The sequence below is a fragment of the Aulonocara sp. 'chitande type north' Nkhata Bay genome, linkage group LG3, assembly GCF_057382095.1.
Source record: "Aulonocara sp. 'chitande type north' Nkhata Bay isolate Kocher_YH1m ecotype deep benthic linkage group LG3, A_spYH_male_GT1.1, whole genome shotgun sequence".
NCBI lineage: Eukaryota > Metazoa > Chordata > Actinopteri > Cichliformes > Cichlidae > Aulonocara > Aulonocara sp. 'chitande type north' Nkhata Bay.
The window spans coordinates 72,924,564-72,946,522 of NC_141346.1; the positions used below are offsets into that span (position 1 = coordinate 72,924,564).

General features: G+C 42.4%; 1 protein-coding gene and 1 long non-coding RNA gene across 2 annotated transcripts in view; one reads left to right on the top strand and one right to left on the bottom strand.

The window, feature by feature from the left end:
• Window positions 1–13,200, bottom strand: part of LOC147336967 (NACHT, LRR and PYD domains-containing protein 3-like) — a 34,249-nt gene extending 21,049 nt beyond the window's left edge. The window contains exons 1-4 of the mRNA XM_086287249.1: window positions 13,063–13,200; window positions 11,134–12,934; window positions 8,099–8,272; window positions 3,495–3,674 (exon numbers count right to left, since the gene is read on the bottom strand). Coding sequence (XP_086143375.1) covers window positions 3,495–3,674; window positions 8,099–8,272; window positions 11,134–12,934; window positions 13,063–13,099 — 2,192 coding nt within the window. The 5' untranslated portion in view covers window positions 13,100–13,200. The remainder of the gene's footprint in view (window positions 1–3,494; window positions 3,675–8,098; window positions 8,273–11,133; window positions 12,935–13,062) is intronic.
• Window positions 929–1,492, top strand: LOC147336968 (uncharacterized). The gene is made up of 4 exons (XR_015128550.1): window positions 929–942; window positions 1,019–1,131; window positions 1,217–1,328; window positions 1,409–1,492. It is a non-coding gene; the product is annotated as an uncharacterized LOC147336968 (long non-coding RNA).
• Window positions 13,201–21,959: the final 8,759 nt, after the last annotated feature.

Below are 21,959 nucleotides of genomic sequence, written 5' to 3' on the forward strand. Positions count from 1 at the left end.
TCTCACCACCAACCTCTCTGTGCACATTCACTTTTCAACCCTTTGTGAGACACTAAAGGTGTAGATCTGAGGATTAATCTGTGTTAGTGCGAACACCTCTAATAGGTTGGTTTAGTCTTTCCAAGTCATATCTTCCCTTAGATCTGCGGTCCAGGCTCCTAAAATCATCCTAGTTTAACAAGCAGTACAATCTAGAGGAGAACTGCACTAACAGGTGTGACTGATGAGATCTGACCTGCAAGGATACTCATGTTTATGTATCAGGACAAGCAGGGAAGACCTGGGCCCTGTTTCAGGAAGCCGGTTTAGTGGAAAAACTGAGTAAGTATACCCTGAGTTAACGAAAACTCTGGGTTTTCGGTTTCACAAAGCGAGTTCAGATGAAGCCTCAGTGAGTCACTATGACGACACACTCCGTGAAGCTAACCTGCCCCCTAGCAGGTTTACTACAACTAACCCTGACTGTCTCCGCCCCTTTGTCGGAAACCTGACAGTAGGAAGTGTCGGACATGGCGTGCCACTTCCTTGAAGAGCCAGTAGATCGTGAAGCCCAAATTCTCCGCAGAGCTCACCGCCGGGAGAGAGTGATCAGAGCGCGTTTGGACATTTTATCATTTCCTGATGATTTTCTGTGTGAACGTTACCGTTTCTCAGCACAATCTCTAAGTTATTTGGATAACATCCTCAGGCCATATATTACGCATGTGACACATCGCAGACATTCTCTCAGTTCTGTACATATTATTTGTATCGCACTTCATTTTTTTGCAAACGGGAGCTTTCTGTATAATATTGGTGACGCTGAGCACGTTTCCAAGGCTACCGTCTGTCGGGCAGTCAGGAATGTTACAGTTGCACTGAAACGTCTCCTGTACTCGTTTGTGGTGTTCCCCGGTCATAGACCCACAAGATTTATCAAAGAGGGATTCCACAAAATTGCAGGTATCAGGATGACCAAAACTTAATGTATGATGTGGTGATACTTGGACTACTACTTAAATTGCACATTTATTTTCAGGGTTCCCAGGCGTGATTGGCTGTACAGATGGCACTCACATTCCAATCATTGCTCCTCCAGTAAATGAAGGAGACTATGTGAACAGGAAGTCTTTCCACAGCATTAATGTACAGGTACATAGTTCCCTGTAGCATTTCAGACTAACAAATTATTTCATTATAGTAATGGATGCTAATTTGTGTTCTCTGCACTGTGCAGATCATATATGATGCTGCCAACATTATCACAAATGTGGAAGCCAAGTGGCCAGGCTCTGTCCATGACTCACAAATATTCCGTGAATGTACACTGAGCACAAAATTTGGACATGGTGAGTTGAGAATACTTTAAAATATATAAAGACCAATTGCTTCAGGGACATTTGAACTGAAGTGTATCCTTCTGTCTTAGGAGAGTTCACTGGCTACTTGCTTGGTGATAGGGGGTATCCATGTTTACCCTATTTGCTTACCCCTTACCCTGACCCTGAACCGGGCCCACAGCAGCGATATAATCTGGCTAATTGCAGGACAAGAGCCAGAATTGAAATGACTATCGGAATGCTTAAGGCCCGGTTCCAGTGCCTGCAAAGACTCAGGGTCACCCCAGAAAGGGCATGTGACATTATTGTGGCATGTGTGATTCTTCACAACATTGCCACAATTAGAGGAGAACACTGTCCTTCTGAACCAAACATCAGCAGTGATCCAAACCATGAACATCCTGACCCTCCCACGGACATACAAGATGGAAGCGCAGTCAGAGACACCATATGTCACAATCATTTCTTTTGACCCATCACCTCAACATGTTGAAAGAAGAATAAACAGATTTTTTGTTCAACTGGCTTTATTGGTCGCCTGTGTTTCCTGTACACAAAGTATTAAAAGATGTAAACCTCATAAAGTGTCTCTGTTGCTTCCTCCTCTGTAACAGCTGTCAATGTTTCTTCATTATTTTCCTGTAGTAAAGAAATAGACAACATTGCTGTTCTACTGTAACCTCATATAATCTGTGGAGTATTACTCACAACTGCATGTTGGTCTGGCTCAACAGGAGGCTGCACCAGATGCAGTACACCACCACCATCAACTGATAGAATATGAGGTTTATACAGGTCACTTATAACTTACAAGGGACCAAATGGCAATTAACAAACATACCAATCACCTTACACTTCATTGTCATTATGCTCTCAAAGACAACCAAGACTGAGGGAAGGCAAAATCAGTAGGAAAATAACTTCACTACAAAATAATCCATTATGGTAAAGAGTTTATCAAATGAATGAGTAGCACTGCAAAGGTGACTGTGAAGAAAGGATGTATGCACATCATGTATTATTTTGAATTTACCCCCTATGTAGGCACTTGTGTCTTGCGGGGTTATTGACTCAGAGGATGTCCCCGCAGAGATGCCTTCGGCCACAGGGCGCCCACTGTTTTGGCTGAGGGCCAACTGCTCAGCCTCTGTGAGTGGTGGTGGTGGAGGACCCCCACCTGTTTTTCGGGCCTCTGCTTTTTTTCTGTTGGCTGTAACGGGCCACATTTGAGCATACAGAGTAAGCAAATATGTACTTGTAATGTGCTCAGATAATTTCAATAAGTGCTTACAGAAAGAAAATTAATGTAGCCTCTAACTGCAATTGATTTACATGGGACAAACAGACCAAGCACTATGGCTCATAATACAATTACACCTCACCTGTTTGGACTATATTTTTATATTTCATTTTTACTTGCTGCCAGGAACGTTTGGGGCCTGTTGGGTTGCACCTGCGCTCACATCACATCACAAAATAAAATGTATAAAATAACAAATAAAATAACATATGATAAAATAACGTGTTAAATGGGTGGAAATCCCTAGATCAATGTTTAAATTAACACTCACGCATTGACTCTGTCGGCTATGTTTTGCCATGCATGCTCCCTTTCTTTTGCAGCTGTGGCTGTGTTACTTTTTTCCGCGGAATTTGCATATTATCGGCATATGCTGCCATCAGAATTTCGGCCTCAAGCGCTGTGAAATACATTGACCGCGCCTTCTTTCCCTCCGTCTCCATGGTGACTCGCTTAATCTGTGCTCCGCTTATCAGGGCTTTATGTATCCTCGTCCGCGCGCTTCACTTGGGGTTAAAGCAACTCCGCGTTGACTGAACTAATTGTTATCAGCCTTTCTGAAACCGAATATTCCGAGTTGGACAGTTCGGGGTTACTCAACCCTGCGTATCGTTTTTCACTCTGAGTTTTCTAAACCGGCTTCCTGAAACAGGGACCTGGACATCAACTCTGTCAGGCTGCCTGAGTCCTCTCACCCACATCAGCTCAGAACTCTGCATTATCTACTGAGTCAGACTCAGAGGATCAGGGATCAGAAGTTCTACAAAGAGTAGAACCAGACTTCCTGTATAGAGGTGTGTGGGCCTACTGATCCACAGTGTCAGCACAACTTTCACATCATATTCATCTCAGCACAACTAAAACATGTGACTAACCTCAGAGTTTCAAATCGACATCGTGGATTCTCCAGAAGAACACACAGCTGCTTCACTCCTGAATCCTGCAGGTTGTTGTAGGTTCCACTCAGGTCCAGCACTCTGGGATATGAGGGGTTGGACTTCAGAGCTGCTGCCAGATAATCACAGCTGATCTTTGACAAACCACAGCCCCACAATCTGTATAAAGAATGAAAGATGTAAGTTTATTAGACAAAGTGTGAGCTTGAAATCATTCAGTGTTTCATCATCTGTTCAGAGCTGAAGAAGGTTCAGAATGTAGAAGTTTAGAAAATGGAAACTCCAAACAGCTGAAGCCAACAGGAAGCAGCTTCAAACAAACAAGAGAAAAAAATGAATTTTTCACATTGAAGTCGTACATTTATCATAAAGTTGTCAAGTTTTGCCGTGTGAAATAAAAAAAACTGAACAGGAATCCTCAGAGTTGAACCCTCTGCACAGAGGTTCAGGTTCCTCTTCAGGTCCCAAAGTGCAGAACAACAAGGTTTCAAACAGCTTCGTTCCAGCAGCATCAGCCACAGAAATGCAGAGATAATTCTTTGGATCTCTTGGTTGTGTTGTATGATGCTGTGTTTGCATATCTGGTGTCTGTGTTGCTTTGTGAGGACGGATCATTTACTGCAGCTCCAGATAAACAGAGCTGGACCTGAACCTGGTAGCTTCACTTAGAAGACACTTGTGACGGGAACGTCAGGTCAAAAAAGTGCCCCTCCGACAGCCAAACCCATCTGTTCTCTGATTGGATAGTTACATTTGTGATTGACATGACATTGACCAATCAGATGAAAGGAAGAAAAATAGGGTCAAAATTCGTACTTGTAACTTGCAGGGATTTTTTTTGGCTAAGTCCACACACAAATCTTTTTTACACATACAAAGTTTTTTTCACGCACACACAAATCTTTTTCACGCACACACAAATTCTTTTTACACATACAAATCCTGATTTACAAGTACAAAATATTTATGACCACATTTTGAGCCCATACAAATGTTCTGCAGACGAGTCCATGCGCTCACAACAAAGCTCAGTGTGGACGACGCTGTGCACGCTCCAATGCTGATTGGTTAGAAAGTGGGCGGGAACAGGGAAGAGAGCGACAGCAGTGTTCAGCACAAACACGAAGGATCAAAGAAGAAGAACATGACAAGCTCAGATGGAGGCTGCAGTGGACACTTTTCATTGTTTTAACATTCGCTTTCACTTCAGCTTCACCAACAACAGCACAAGCAGAGCAGCCCACTGACTGAGTGGCCGTGACGGCGCCCCCTGGTGACTGTAAACCACTACAACATGTAGACGGCCGTCTGCTGCTCATTTCTTTGCCACCATCACAGGAGCTCTTTATCATGTTCTACACTCTCATTGGTTTTTTGTGTGCTTGTTTTTTAGAACAGTAGTCATTGTGATTGTTCAAAGAAGACAGTCAGCTGTGACTAAATGTAGCTCCTACAGCAGTGATTGGAATAACTACTGAAGCTAATCCAGTATCAAAGCTCAGGAATCAGCAGCTCCCACCTCGTTTTCTTTGAACAACTATTTTTAGCTGCTGTGTTTTTGTGTTTCTGCGGACCTCAGACATCCTGCTGCTCTGGAGAACTGAAGCTCTAAAGGCTTCAGCCTTTATCTCCAAGAAACAAAGCTGATCATGGAGACCCAGCAGGTCAGCTGATCTGTGGACAGCACCAGCATCTTTAAGTAAGTCTGAGAGGTGAGCAGTCTTTGGAAGCCTTTACTGTCTGATAGTCTCAGAGCAGGATTTGGATCATTATTTGGCTTTTCTTCTATTATTATGTTTAGTTTCTGCTTCACAGATATTCTCTGAGATGTTCTCTGAAATGTTTCCCACTGTTGGACAAACTTTCACAGTTTCTTCATAAAGGAGATCTCCTGTGCAGTCCATCTGTGATAATATGTTAAACACTGAATTATGATTCATATCTGAATGTACTGACTGTTAATTACTGATGAGAACATAATCAGTAAATATAAATATGTTTGAGTTTGGCTTTGATGAATCAGAATAAAAGTAATAAAATAATGATTTTAGAGACAGGCCTAACTCAGGCCAGCTGACAGCCTGTGTACAAACAGACTTCAGCCATATGAGAGTGAGTGTGAGTGAATGAGAGCACACACAGGACACTCTGATCTCTGAATGTGTGTGACGCAGTGAAAAAGAGGATTGTACTGGATATACTGTGACTGACAAACAGAGTTTAAAGAGAAAGGTGTTTGGATTAAAATGGATTATGCTAAAGTGAACGTGCTAATGAAATCTGAACTGAATGAAATGTGAAGTGAAGATAATTCAGATGTAAAAGAGAGAGAAACTGATAATAAGGTGGGGCTGGAGATCAGTGAAGGGCATGTAAACACCTGATTGGTTGAGTAGATATCAGATCGACAGTTTCACAGTTTTCCCTGTGGATTATAACTTTAAGAAGATGTGACATTCATCAAGGAATCCTGCTCTCCGGATTATTTCCATGAACACTGAGCTGGATCACATCTACAGTGCTGGAAGTGCCCGTCTCACCACCAACCTCTCTGTGCACATTCACTTTTCAACCCTTTGTGAGACACTAAAGGTGTAAATCTGAGTATTAATCTATGTTAGTGCGAACACCTCTAATAGGTTGGTTTAGTCTTTCCAAGTCATATCTTCCCTTAGATCTGCGGTCCAGGCTCCTAAAATCATCCTAGTTTAACAAGCAGTACAATCTAGAGGAGAGCTGCACGAACAGGTGTGACTGATGAGATCTGACCTGCAAGGATACTCATGTTTATGTATCAGGACAAGCAGGGAAGACCTGGACATCAACTCTGTCAGGCTGCCTGAGTCCTCTCACCCACATCAGCTCATCAACTCTAAACAGGAACGAGCAGCTCATTTCAAAATAAAAGGTTGGAATTGTAAAGAAAACAAACAGAGCTCATAAACTGAAACTGATTTCATTTTTTCAGCTGGAACATTTTAGTTGTTCCTTTTTCAATACATACATACATACATACATACATAATTATATTTACAGTAAGACTTATCATTCCCCTTTTCCCTGCCAGTCACCGCCAATGTTCCCTCTAATGTTTCATGTGTCTGAGCGAACACACAAACTCCCTGAGCGTCCCTTGGACCTCTGTGAGCAACAGCAGACGTGTGCACTGTGGTCACGCCAGCATCTTATCCATCCAAGTTACATGGTTTATTAAAGTAATCAAATTACGGCATTTACATTTATGTTAGACTACTTTTAATTAACTGCTTTAGCCCACTTACAATGAAAATTAAAAACAACCTTGTTCATGACCTGTAGCATGTTAACACTATATGAAGTAAAAATAACTTGAACTCCAATTTTTAAAACACAACTTTATTTTTTCTATTCTTATAAAGCTCTGACTTGTATTATGAGTCTGTGGTCTGGGAGAGAGTCTGTAACTCTGTCTGCAAAATACAGGATATAATGACCAATGTTGGGCAATTAATTATATAGTTACTTCTTCAAAAAAGTAACTGAGTTTTGCAAACAACAAAGTTTGTTGCAATAAATACTGAATACTATCGTTGTTATAAAAAACGATAGTATTCAGGAAGAAAACCAAACATTGCAGATATTTTATCATAACTCTGGTTTTACGTGGCCGATCAACACAACTTAAAAACTTGTATAAAGTCCACACTTTGTCCGTCAACATGCAGCTACCAACCCAAATGGTGAGGTGGTGGTTAGTTCTTACTGTTGTTTATGATCCCCTACATTATCCTACATTCAAATATATTCTCCAGCTACAATAGTGTTTGTGTTCCTAAAAGGATTTCATGAATGTGTTATTGTTCATGTCACATCTGTATGAAACAAAGAGGAAGTGAGGTTTATCCTTCATGATCACAAACTGTTCCAGCATGTAAACCTGAGATCTGTGTGGAGCAGCTGACCTGTACGATGTGCTCAACACAAACATTATTTACCATCAGTTACTGTGTGACTGAACCACGTGGGTGTATGAAACATCGCTTTCAGTTTTAATAGCACATGGCAACATTCAGACGTGAATCTATACAGTAACACTTTGATTTGTTACAGTGAGGAGACTGTTGAAGGAACGATGAGGGGAAACTGTAACAGCAGCAACAGAAACCAGGAGACAAAGCTGAGGTCTGGGTTCCTCTATGCTACACACAGCCTCCTGCTCCTGGACTTTAGTAAACACATAAATATCTCCAAGTACACTTACTTTAGAAACTCTATTAAACTCATTACAAGTTTACTTCAGCTTTAAATTACTCACAACATCAGCACACATGAGTAAACAAAGTAACTCACAGCTACTGTTCAAGTTTAGTCATCTTTAATACAAATATACCTCATTATTATGAATCTCACAGCTACCTGCTCATTGAACTGAACAATAATTCTGTTTGACCATTAAAACAAAATATGTGACTGTAAAAAAATCTTCAGACAGTAATTAAGAATCTCCTAAGCAATCCAAAGATAAAGAAAAGTTCACCTGCCAATTCTATAAAGCTTGGTTGTTTATACAATAATATCATTTAATGATATGTTTGGATCCTGACCTGAGAGTTTCCAGTGTACAATGTGGACTCTGCAGTGCAGCAGACAGAAGCTTTACTCCTGAATCCCGCAGGTCATTGTTACTCAGGTCCAGCTCTTTCAGACTAGAGGACTGGGAGTTGAGAACTGAGGACAGAGCATCACAGCTTCTCTCTGAGAGGTTACAGCCACTCAGTCTGGAAGAAAACAAACAAACAATTAAATCAGTAAAATGAAACATTTTTAATGCCAGCATGCAATACAATTATTGGTTAACTAAATAGCTTCATTAAAACACAACTCTTCTTCTATAGCAGCACTTACTCCTTGCAAGCTCCACCTGCTCCACCATCTGAGTCAGAAGACATGAAAACAAACTGTAAATCTAGTAGAAACATGATTGGAAATCTTCTCAGATCCATTTGTACATTTAGAGCCTGATCCTGAAATATAGCAGCACGGACATTCACAGCAGCAAAGGGTTCTTGCTGATCTGAGCTGGCTTGGCCCTGGCTTATTGACGATTAAAGAAAGCGGAACCAGCTGTTCAAACCCCCACAAGGCTGCCCGCTGTGACTGAAACAATGAGACGGGTCGTGAGTTCTCAAAATGGGCTCATTGAACGCAGAACGGATAAGATCTTGAAGAAGCTCATGGTGGTCATGAGTTCTCAGACTTTGCTCTTTGAGCGCAAAACCAATAACCTCTCGGAGAAGCTCGTGGCTCTCCAACGGGAGATTGAGAGACGAGTGACGGACTGTTAGATCAGCTGTGAAATTGACATGCAGTTGTTCACACCAAAGAAAGCCACCATCATCTCATGCGGCTAACATACCGGTGCCAGTTGTGGTCTCAAGGCTGGAGCTGAACATAACAAATCTCACCCTGATAACAGACGGTGTTTAGACTTTCCTTCCCATCCTAAGCATGCTTATCCCCTCCCGGTGCAGACGGTGGGTCGAGGGGACCAGCGCAAATGCTGCAGGCCCGGGTGCGCTGTCTACACCGGCTGTCTCTCACCTTTTACCCATCCCTGTTGCTTGTCATGTGCTTCTATGGCGCATTAAGAGTTTTCATGTGTTCTGCGCTAAGGTCATTTTTTTTGTCTTTTCTCAAACTGATCTCCCTGTTGGAGCTCAGTCTGGGGGGAGTTCTTTTTTCTCCTCATCTTTCCTGATGTTGTGCATTTTCTGCTGTTCGGTTCCAGGTCGCTGCTCTAGCGGCTGACCGGCCAGCTACCTAGCCTGACCCGTCTCCCCAATGTGATGTTTGTGTATTGTATGTACGGTTGGCAAGGTCAGTATCCTAATTGCCCCTTGAAAATAAATACAGTGTTCTGAATCTGAATCTGAAAAGATTACAGAAGACGACTCTGTTCAGTAAATATTACGCTCATGCTGTCACCAAATACCAAAGGTAGGTAAAACTCTGGTTGTTGCAGCCATCCAGTATGACATGCTTTGTACTGTTCTGCTGAAGTTTGTGGCACCTGGTTGATGAGTTGTGAAGGATGATGAAACAAACACTTCACTCAATGTTTGTCTTCTAAACTGGATGTAATTTGGGCAGCCGATAGTTTTTATTAATCTATCCCAGCTGCAAATAGGAACACAACAAATAAATAACTTTACCCACTTGGATCCTTATCATTCAAGATTGTGAAAAGATTCTCTACTCAGAGAATACTGGGGATGTTAGATGAGAGAGATGATTTGGAAGATGATGAAGGGGAAGAGTTTTCAGAACTTGAGGCCTTTTGTCTTCACTGTATAGGACAAAGAAGACAGGAAGGGAGGGAGAAGTGAGGAGAATAACACACAGGAAATGGTCTTGGGCAGACTCAAACCAGGCCCTGGAGTCACGACTCTAACCTTCAGTGCATGGGTCACCTGCTCAGCCAGGTAAGCTACAGCAGTCAGCAGTGTGTGAGTTAATTTGGAGACAATGATGACTATAAGTCAAAAAAAAAAATACTATCATCAACCAACAAGGGGAAAACAGTGAGCTTGAATGACCAAGCTTTGACCAAGTGTGGCTCACTCCTCGGTCTTCTTGCCCAAGTAGTGAACCACCCTGCATGGCCATCAATGTGGTGCAACCAAGGCCATCATACAGTACAGGCCATCCAAGCTGATTTTAACTTTTCCTCCCAGATACCACCTTAGAAATCATCTAGATTAGGATATGTTGGCTGTTCTAGATCCAATCACAACAAACAGAGCTGTTGTGTGTCCAAGGTGAACAGGAAGAATATATACATGCATAAAGTCAATAAAGTTAGAAGGTTTGCTTTAGACTGTGCTGCAGTTTATCATCAAAGACAAACAGGCACCATGCTGCCAACAAATGGCATCAAGTCTGACTTGAGGTTTTTTTGTTCTTTTTTTTAAATCAAGATTAAATTTTATAGCAACCACAGCAGAGATGACCAGGGAAGGTGTGCTTGAGGGGATATAGCTACAACAGCTGGTTTCAGACTGAAGATGAACTGAGGTGCTGCACCCAAGTCTGCAGGTTCAGGGAGGGACAAACATCTGCTGCAACCAGATTGGAGTGAGAGGAGAGAGCAGGCCAACAACAACAAAGAAACAACAAACACACTGTGGAAGACCGAAGCAGAGTTTAGTTTAAAGTGGAACTAAGGATGTTTCTCTGGCTGCCAGGATTCACTGAGTAATCCAAATGCTTTCTTTAATGCAGGACCCACCATGCATGTAAAAGCAAGTGTTTCACCAACATTTGTGACTAAAATAGACCTGCAGTAGAAATGTATCTAGGAGCATGCATGTGAATATAAAGTATCACAACATCAGGCACATGCAGCCTAAGTGTTTAAACAAACACTGATAACATAACAGCAGCAGTGATGATTAGAGTTTATGGTGAATCCAGCGTCTCGAGTACACCGAGTTCTGGAGGCATCAAAGAGGTCACAGTTGTATTGGAGAAATCCCAAAACTTTAGGATACAAATTCATACAGAGACAGAAAACCTGGTGAAATAAATTACTGACACAGTTGGATGTTAAAAGTAAAGACATGAGTACAAATGTACTCACAGAGCTTTGTTGGAGGCTTTGACCACTGGCAGCAGCCTCAGAAGAGCCTCCTCTGAAGCAGAGTATTTCTGCAGGTCAAACACATCCAGATCTTCTTCTGATGACAGTAAGATGAAGACCAGAGCTGACCACTGAGCAGGAGACAGTTCATCTGTAGAGAGACTTCCTGATCTCAGGGACTGTTGGATCTCCTCCACTAGAGAACAATCATTCAGTTCATTCAGACAGTGGATCAGATTGATGCTTTTCTCTGCAGACAGATTCTCACTGAGCTTCTCCTTGATGTACTGGACTGTTTCCTGATTGGTCTGTGAGCCACTTCCTGTCTGTGTCAGCAGACCTCGTAGGAGAGTCTGATTGGTCTGCAGTGAAAGACCCAGGAGGAAGCGGAGGAACAAGTCCAGGTGTCCATTTGGACTCTGCAAGGCCTTGTTCACAGCACTCTGGTGGAGAGATTGAAGTTTTAGTTTGTTAAATAGTTTAGACCATGTAGAGGTTGTTTGTTGTTGTTCCAGCAGATTGAGTCCAGAGTTGCTGAAGGTCAGATGGACATGAAGAGCAGCCAGAAACTCCTGAACACTCAGATGGATGAAGCAGAACACCTTGTCCTGGTACAGTCCGCTCTCCTCTTTAAAGATCTGTGTGAACACTCCTGAGTACACTGAGGCTGCTCTGATATCGATGCCACACCCTGTCAGGTCTGATTCATAGAAGATCAGGTTTCCTTTCTGCAGCTGATCAAAAGCCAGTTTTCCCAGAGACTCCATCATCGTCCTGCTCTCTGGACTCCAGTGTGGATCTGTCTCAGCTCCTCCATCATACTTGACCTTCTTCACTTTGGCCTGAACCACCAGGAAGTGGATGTACATCTCAGTCAGGGTGTTGGGCAGCTGTCCTCCCTCTCTGGTTTCCAGCACATCCTCCAGAACTGTAGCAGTGATCCAGCAGAAGACTGGGATGTGGCACATGATGTGGAGGCTTCGTGATGTCTTGATGTGGGAGATGATCCTGCTGGCCTGCTCCTCATCTCTGAATCTCTTCCTGAAGTACTCCTCCTTCTGTGGGTCAGTGAACCCTCTGACCTCTGTCACCATGCCGACACAGTTAGGAGGGATCTGATTGGCTGCTGCAGGTCGTGTGGTTATCCAGAGGCGAGCCGAGGGAAGCAGTTTCCCCCTGATGAGGTTTATCAGCAGCACATCCACTGAGGTGGACTTTCTAGGGTCAGTTAGGATTGTAGTTTTGTGGAAGTCCAGAGGAAGTCGACACTCATCCAGACCATCAAAGATGAACACAACCTGGAAGTCTTCAAAGCTGCAGATTCCTGCTTCTTTGGTTTCAGTAAAGAAGTGATGAACAAGTCCCACCAAGCTGAACTTTTTCTTCCTCAGCACATTCAGCTCTCTGAAAGTGAATGGAAATATGAACTGGATGTCCTGGTTGGCTTTGTCTTCAGCCCAGTCCAGGCTGTATTTCTGTGTTAAGACTGTTTTCCCAATGCCAGCCACTCCCTTTGTCAGCACTGTTCTGATTGGTTCATCTCTTCCAGGTGAGGCTTTAAAGATGTCTTCTTGTCTGATGGTTGTTTCTGGTCTGTCTGGTTTCCTGGATGCTGTTTCAATCTGTCTGACCTCATGTTCATCATTGACCTCTGCAGTCCCTCCCTCTGTGATGTAGAGCTCTGTGTAGATCTGATTCAGGAGGGTTGGGTTTCCTGCTTTAGCGATGCCCTCAAACACACACTGGAACTTCTTCTTCAGGGTGGATTTAAGGTTACGGTGACAAACTGCAGCTTGAAGTTCTGAATGAGAAGAAAAATAAACACTCAATTCCAAACAGAACTAATCTTTAAAACATGTTGCTCCATCTTCCATCTCTGGAAAATGTTCATTTATCCAGCAGCTTAAATCTTTAGATAAATCCTCTTACGTCTCTGCAGACGGTCAGCCAGCTCCTCCTGCTTCATTCTCCTCAGGAAGTCCACTGTGATCTTCACAAACGCCTCTCTGCTGCTGCTCCTCTGACTCTCTAAGCATTCTGGGTAATCTGGACTCAGAACCTTCTGGATCTTCTTCAGCTCGTTCTTCACAAAAGTGATGATGTTGTCCTCCAGCAGCTGGAACAGAATATTTATGAATGAGCCAATCAGACTGAAATCATGGAGCCAAACATCAGATCCATGTTGGACACACTGACGATCCACTGGTCTACAAAGAGCAGCATGGAGATGACTGTGAACAGAACAGATGTAACAGTAGTTGTTGTACATGTACAGACCATAAATATGGAGTCCAGCTGTGTTTGATGCTGCTGGGCAGACTGACCACTGGGAACCTCTGAGCTCTGCTGCTCCACTCTGTGGAGGAACCATGAAGGATTAGATCAACACAGGATAAAGATCCAGGAGTTTCTGCTCAAATAACTTCATCTGAATCAAGTCTGTCAAGTTTTAAACTCTCAGATTGTGAACATATCAGTAATTTTCAGTCTGTTTTCATGGACGTCCTTTCAGTGGTGATGTCAGGGATGATTTTGAAGAAGCTCATCAAACTGAACCATCAGCAGATCACTGCTCCAAAACCAGAACATGATCCGAGTCTCCCTCCACCACCAGAACACCAGCTTTACTAACGTGGTAGATCAGTGTAGTACAGATCAATAACTGATGAGTCATTTGATCAAAATCACTGAGTGCTTCACGTCTGACCCTCTGATGCTTCTGTAGACATTTTGCATATTTAATGAATGTCTGACAGTTTTACATTCATTCTATGAACACAGTGGAAATGTTGTGTTATAGTCTCCATGTTGTTTCCAGCATCATAAATTCTTAAGTTCAGAAAATTAGATTCTTTCTTCACAGCTGAAAAACAACAACATTTATTCTCTATTGAAATCTGCATCGTCCACTCCAAAGGTCACAATCTGAAGGTAACATCTGGTTTTGTTCCCTGTGGTTAACTCTGAGCATCAGTATGGTGGGATTTATCCACTACATCCACACCACTGTGGTTCAGTGTTGTCCTGATGGAGTAACAGCAGCCAGAATGATCCAGGCTTTAGCTGCTGGGTCTCTGTGTGACCTCTCAGACTGTTTAACAGATCAGACACAAAGAGAATCAGAGCAGCTCTGTTCTTTAAAGACAAACATGAACCCACTCAGGTCACACTTTCCCCACAGATATGAGCATCACTGTCCTCAAACAGCAAATGACCAAGTCGAACATTTGGATCTTTTCTCTTTCATTGTTTTCTTTTTAATGAATCTTTGTAACAATCTGAGGATGTTTCAGGTCATATTTATCCAGGAAACACAAACATGTAAAGGAGTCATCACAGCTCTCTGACCTCGTTGCTCCAGGTTCACCACTGAAGTTTGGAGGGTCACCTTTGGACCAGTCGCTCCTCACAGACGGACAGCTGGACCCTGCAGACTGTGACCTCTGACCTCTGCAGACACAAACATGATTGAAGCAGCTGTGATCACACAGACTGCAGATAATGCAGCTGTTTCCTGTCAGTAACATCCTCTTAGATTAGAGTTCAGCTTTTTACAGGAAAACTGGACAAAACTGATTTTTGTTACAAACTCATTTTCATTTCCTCTCAGCTCACAAACACAGTCAGACAATCAACCAGAGTCAACACTGATTATAATGTCAGTGCAGAATTATTTCTGTTACTCAGTGAGTTCAGCTCTCTGACCTCGTTGCTCCAGGTTCACCACTGAAGGCTGGATTGTTTCCTTTGGACCGGTCACTCCTCACAGACGGACAGCTGGACCCTGCAGACTCTGCTCTGTCCTCCTCTTCCTCCATCATCATCTTCAGTCAGTCTGAGAGGTAAACCACAAACACTCAGTGAGTTCACATTAACAGGAGGAACTGAGTTACAGTCGCTGACCTCTGACCTGTCATGTGACCATGAAACCAGGTCAATATGTCTGTAGGTTCAGTCATCCAGGTCATGTGATCTAAGGAGCTTGGAGAGAAAAGAGACGTCTTTAAGTTTCTGGAAGACGTTTCATCAGAGAAGCTTCTTCAGCTCTAAAACCAAACGGTGGAGAGTCCCAGATATTTAAACCTGAGAGGGAAAGAAAGCATGTCGCTGACCCACCACTGATGTTATTTCAAGGAGGAAACTGAGAGCCTTTGCACCAGGAGCACTAACATCAGCTCCAGCAATGATCCACTGATGTGTTTTTATTCCATGTATGAATGTTGTTATTGACAGAGATGACGTTTGTGTGTCTGTGATGCAGTGACTGTTGTTGTTACCTGTACAGGCTGGTTAGACTCTATGAAACAGATCATACAGATCTCTGCATGTTAGAAGAGACTATTAAAGGTCATGAATGAGACAAAGGCAGGGAGGCGTCCTTTACAGCTAAACAGCAGAGTGAGAGAACAGCCAGCACCTCTACATTTATCACATTATACAGCACATGTATGATACTGACAGGGATGAGAAGAATTTAGTGATTCTGATCCCATCATTGATATTACTTATTGATTCTCAGTAGCTCTGCTCTGACAGTCACCACCATCACTGAGCAGCATATCAAAGACATTTGTGCACATTAACTGCATGTTGTGGCTCAAATGTTTGTGCATGTTGGAGGCATTTCCTCTTTGTTGTGATCAGTGTTGGTCATTACTCAAAACAGTCATTATTACACATATTACACAGAACACTTTAATTAAAAGTAATGGAGTACGTTACTTCATTACTCCTCATAACATTACTTTGATGTTACTGTGTAAAATGAACAAATGAGCATGTAACAACATAAAGCTGAGGTACAGCCCCACACACCAACACAGATCCTGATGAGGTCACGTGATGTTTCTCTGAGTGTTTATGAACACAAATCAAAGATGAAACAGCACAAAGACTATGGGCTCAAAATGTGGTCATAAATATTTTGTACTTGTAAAAAAGATTTGTATGTGTAAAAAAGATTTGTATGTGTAAAAAAGATTTGTATGTGTAAAAAAGATTTGTATGTGTAAAAAAGATTTGTGCGTGCGTAAAAAAGATTTGTGTGTGGACTTAGAAAAAAAACCCTGCAAGTTACAAGTACGGATTTTGACCCTATTTTTCTTCCTTTCATCTGATTGGTCAATGTCATGTCAATCACAAATGTAACAATCCAATCAGAGAACAGATGGGTTTGGCTGTCGAGGGGAGCTTTTTTTGAACTGCAGGTCTTTGAAGGGAATAAATGCCCTTCTACATGCCAACCCAGCGTTTTCCTTCATCACCACGAAGGAAAACAGTCTGTGGTCGTCCGAGTTTGGTGATTTTTGTGTCACAGGTCTACGTGTTTAATACAGGGACTTCCACAGCCTTTTCAACAGCGCTGCGGACCGCGGGGTGGGGGGGGGCAGTGTTTTGGAAATGACAGTCTTCATTACAAAGCTTTCTTCGTTATGAATTAGCATAGATGTTTTTATTGAACATTTGAAGAACTAGCAAAAAAAACAAACTCTTGTAGAGGACATAAAGTCAGAGATAGAAAAGACAAGGAACAGGTGCATCTAGTACAGGTAGAGCTGCTGCAAAAACCCACAGAGCCCAGCAGCCAGCGTAACAAATTCTGGATCCTTGGCTTTTAGTTAGCAGTTAGCATTAGCAGCACATCCTGCGTCCGATGTGAAAGGACCTTTATGCTGCGCACTGTGACTCACAGTAATGGTCCTGGGTCAGCCCTGACTATGTGTTAAACTAATCCTAAAGTAATAATGTTATTTCTAACCACTGATATACCACAACTTTTTCCTTTCAACAGCTACTGAAAGTTAGGGGACCTAGCTGCTATCGGATATTTATATAGAGATCCTCCAGCTTCAAACTGTATCACCCTTCAAGGACCTGCAGTTCAAAAAAAGCGCCCCTCCGACAGCCAAACCCATCTGTTCTCTGATTGGATTGTTACATTTGTGATTGACATGACATTGACCAATCAGATGAAAGGAAGAAAAATAGGGTCAAAATCCGTACTTGTAACTTGCAGGGTTTTTTTCTAAGTCCACACACAAATCTTTTTTACGCACACACAAATCTTTTTTACACACACAAATCTTTTTTACAAGTACAAAATATTTATGACCACATTTTGAGCCCATACAAGACACTTCAAAGTGATTCTACTGTAGAAACATGAACAGGTAGAAACCTGCAGCCTGACTGCTCATCACTTTGTTACCTGTTCAAGTTCAGCAGCAGCAGCTCACTTTATCATTGTGAAAACAAAAATGTCAAAAACCATTGCTATTCTCTATAAAACAAAGCTGAACAAAAAATCATTACACACACTTTATTGTACTCTGTTGCTTCCATATATGACTTACTGTCTGGAGATATGGGCTAATGCATATAAAACGAACACTCTTCCTATTTTCAAGTTACAAAAAAGAGCTATAAAAAACCAACTAACATTTTGTTTATTAATCTGAATACCCTGAAATTTTATGATTTAGTTGAATATAAAATGGCACAGATAATGTATAAAGCACAAAATAACTTGCTTTGCCCCAGTACTCAGAAGCTGTTCAAAGTCAGAGAGAGTCAATATGACTTAAGGGGAAGAGATTTCTTTAAAAAAAACAAGATAAGGACAAATATAAAGCAGAGATGTGTTTCTGTTAGAGGAGTTAACCTGTGGAATAGTTATGACAGGGATTTAAAAAGGTGTAGTTCATTTTCCTTGTTTAAAAACATGTTTAAAAATAGAGTATTAGAAAAATATATAAATCAAGAATGAAAAGAGCAAAAAAAAAAAAAAACAACCTCTTGATTCTTTTGCTTTGATGTAGTTACTTATCTAAGGTGGAAAGTTTTTTTTTCTTGTTTGTTTGTTTGGTTTTTGCTTTGTTTTCTTATTTGCTTCAGGCCCTGTGTACAGGAGCTGCATGCAAAAAGATATTTTGTGAAAAGGGTTGGCGTAATAAGCAAATGCTTCAGCCAATACCTTTTGATTAGCCTTGTTTCATGCTTACTTGCTTTATGGTCGATTTTTGTTCTGTTTTCACTGAGATATTTGAATGCTAATCAATAAAATCAAAATCAAATCACGGTGCTGGTCTGGGGTCAGTGTTTACTCAGCTTTAACCTCACTCTGGGTTCTAGGTTAGCTTAGCTTTAGCTTAGTGTTAGCTTAGCGTTAGCTTAGCATTAACATGCTGTGTGCTAGCTTAGCGTCAGAGCTCTGCAGGTGTCTCGTGTGTAAATATTAATCACAGTGACAGTAAAGGAGGTAAAGGGCTGTGACGTCATCACGTACGCTGCGTCCTCTGTGGGCTCTGAGTGAACTCAAAGTACAAACTACAAGTACACAAACACGAACGTAGCTCAGAGTGGCGGACACACTCGGCCTCGTTGGTCCAGCTGTGAGTCCGTTACCGTGAACTATGGAGCGGCAGATTTGTGCTGAACTAAGCTGCACACAGCTGATGTTAGCCAGGAAACATTACACACTGACTTTAATGGAGAGACCGGAAATACAAACACACACAGTTTGTTGTGTGAAGAAATCAAACACGAGCTGAACAAACAGTAAAGTTCCTAAAGACAAACTGTTAAAGGAGGAAACAAAGCAAACTTACAGTTTCTTCACACACCAACAACAAGCTCCACTCCACGAAGTTCAGGAAGTGACAGTAAACTTTGAGCAGGAAGGAAACACCCAAAGAGACGTTTGAGGACAATAAGGAGCATTGGGACACTGTGCTGCGTTCAGGTGCACCTGGGAAACTCCAAACCTCTGGCAGGCTGTGATTTATTTCTGCTGGTTTTCCTGTTTGAAGCACAAACATCCGTCATCACTTTGTTGTTGTTCTTCCTGCAGCGTTTAAATATTTCAGCACTGACCTGATGTTTCTTCAAAGCTCATTTCAACCTGTTGAAGTCATGAATGAAAGTGCAGACTGAGAGTGGATCACATGATGTTTGAGGTGTGTCATGTGACACATGTCTAGATTGTCCCTGATATCATAACTGCTCAAACACTGATGATTATATTTGAAGAATTATTCCTGATGGCAGCAAAGTTTGAATGGAGCTCTCTGTCTGTGCTGATTTGTCGCCCTCTGGAGGTCAAAGCACAAACTGCATGATGTCACTGTAACCACCACAGAGACAGGAAGTGTTTTTATGACTGAAACACTGAAATGATGCTAACGGCTGTCGTTAGGCTCACTGACAGCAGTGCTGATGTGTTCATGTCAAACACTGGCTCAGGTCAGACTCCTTCATCCTTCTCCAGCGTGAGGCCGCCCTCAGACCCACAGGAGCTCTGACCTTTGACCTCCTGACCCTAACCATTTTAGTCTTGTTGCATCTTTAAATGCAAATCCATCCAAACTGTAGCCGAGCAAAAGAAGCTGGAAGCTGTTCTATGAATGATGTTGTTGAAGGAGCTTGGAAAGAAAAGCGTCTGGACTTCTTTAAGTTGCTTGAAGATGGACATGGACGTCTTAACGCCCACTCACATCCTGGGACATTTGATCACAGGAAATCACATGATAGCGTGGGGCTAGATCTCACAATGGGTTCATCCAAAACCTTGGCTGATTGTGACCCACACCCGTTTTCACGGAGGAGGAGGAGTTTCACATGCTGAACATGTGACAGCCTGGTTTAAAGGGACCAAAAGTAACTGGACACCTGATTCAGTTCAGCTTTATTCATCCGCTCCAAACCACAGCAGCAGTCACCTCCAGGGAACCAGCTGATCCATGTAACTGGGGACAGACCACAGCCCAGAGCACTGGTTCATGATGTGTTTGTGGACTGTAGGTTGTTTGGATAGAGATGAGATGTACTCAGCAGTCTGTCTCTAATGTTTAATGAAATGTTCTGAAGATGATAATAACTTGTGATTTTCTTTTGAATGAATCTTTAATCGTGTTGTAGGGCCTCTGACTCTCATGAAGATTTTCACATCAATGTGCTTTTCACAAAGATATTAACAATGAAAATGACGTGCAGCCCTGAACTACTCATGCGTTAACTCAGCGGTTCCCAACCCCCGGGTCACGGACCGGTCCGTGAGTCATTTGGTACCGGGCCGTGAGAGTCGAGGCTCGGTGTGAAATTGATGGTTGATAGGTTTGTAGCATAAACCTGTTCGCTGGATCGTTCAATCCAGCTACACAGCAAAGCAAGACACGAGTAGTTCTTTCTGTTTCTCGTGCACGGGAGAGAACTGGACCAATGCCGTTCCTTCGCTTGACCACAGTCGCTCTCGTCCGTTCCCTCGTAACACTGTTCTTTTATTGAGGTTACATGAACATACATAGGTTCATTAACATACACGTGAACAAAGGTACCAGTCTGTATGTTATGTAGGTGTGTGTGTGTGTGTGTGTGTGTGTGTGTGTGTGTGTGTGTGTGTGTGTGTGGAGTCAGAGTGTGACCCATAAACGACTTCCCTAAACCTGCTGGTCTGGAAGTCCAGCAGTTCATCTAAACAAAAGGCACTTAGACTAAAACAGACATCCTACCACAAAACAATAAGAAGGTAGCACCTCTCCCATGATCCCAGGACGTGGGTGTGGATGCCAGAACACTCTGGAGTCACACAAAGTCTTTAAAGACTACTATCATTACACAATTGGTTCTACACCTCTGAGCATATATGGTTAGATATTCCCCAATAACAATGACAATGATAAAATATAAATCCAACAATGGTTTTCAGGGTTTTTATCGTTAACTTCGTTTCCCTGGGTCTTTTCCCGTGTTGTAGTCGTGTGTCTTATTTTGAAAGAAATGTTTACGCGTTACCATAGCGACCAGAGAGCATTAAGGGTGCAGACAGGTGCATCCAACAACATTTTATTTTCCCTTATTTGATTTATGGACCTAACTGTATGAACTGGACTTTGGCTTTAATTCTGCTCCTCTTCATCATTGCTGTGTTGCATTTCCATCATTCTGCTGCTGGATTCACTGCAGGCTTTAACAAACACTCCTTTGGGTCCAGGCCCAGCCACGTGTTTGTAAGCTGCTGTGCTCCTCACAAATAAAGCCTGAAGCAGCTCAGACTGTTAGAAGCAGCACTGAGCCCTGTTACAGTTATAGTGTTAGAGCAGCGGCTGCAGCCTACAGCATTTAAACTAGCTGACAGTAAACACATCAGTCCAGATGTTACCACATTACTTTGTGATGCTGAGAGTTAAAGGAGACTGGCTGATTAAAATCCCATTCCTTACATCACCGTCCTCTGCTCTGACTGCTTTCATTTAATCACAATCAGAATACTTTTTTGATCCCCAGGGGAAATTATTTAGGTTACAGTGCTGCAGCACAAACAGGAACAAAGACACAACACACTAAGTAAGAAATAGCACAATATACACAATATATACATGCATACATATGAGTCACTTATAAGTAACATGTGAGTGCTGGGGTCTATGACAGCAGGCAGGTCTGTATTTATGTCCAGGCTGACATGAACAGCTAGTAGTTCAGGGTTCAACACTCAGGAAAGTGTGTGACCTTCCACACTGACAGAAGATGCTAAACATGACTTTAAACTGTTGTTTGTTAAAGCCTCACAGATCTGAGAGCAGGGCTCAGTGGGTACATGAGCCTTTATACATGAAGGCTTTCTGTTTCCAGGAGAGGAAACATGTGATCCAGCTGTGTTTGGTCACATGGATCTGCTCTGCATGGATCACCTGACTAAAACATGTTGTTATTATTGTTCTTACAGTCTTAAATCGGTACATCAGGTGGGTCACATGACACCCGGGGGTGACAGCAGCATCTTTCCTCTTTAGAAAGCTGCTCTCTGTCCCAGGAGCTGTTGTCACAGT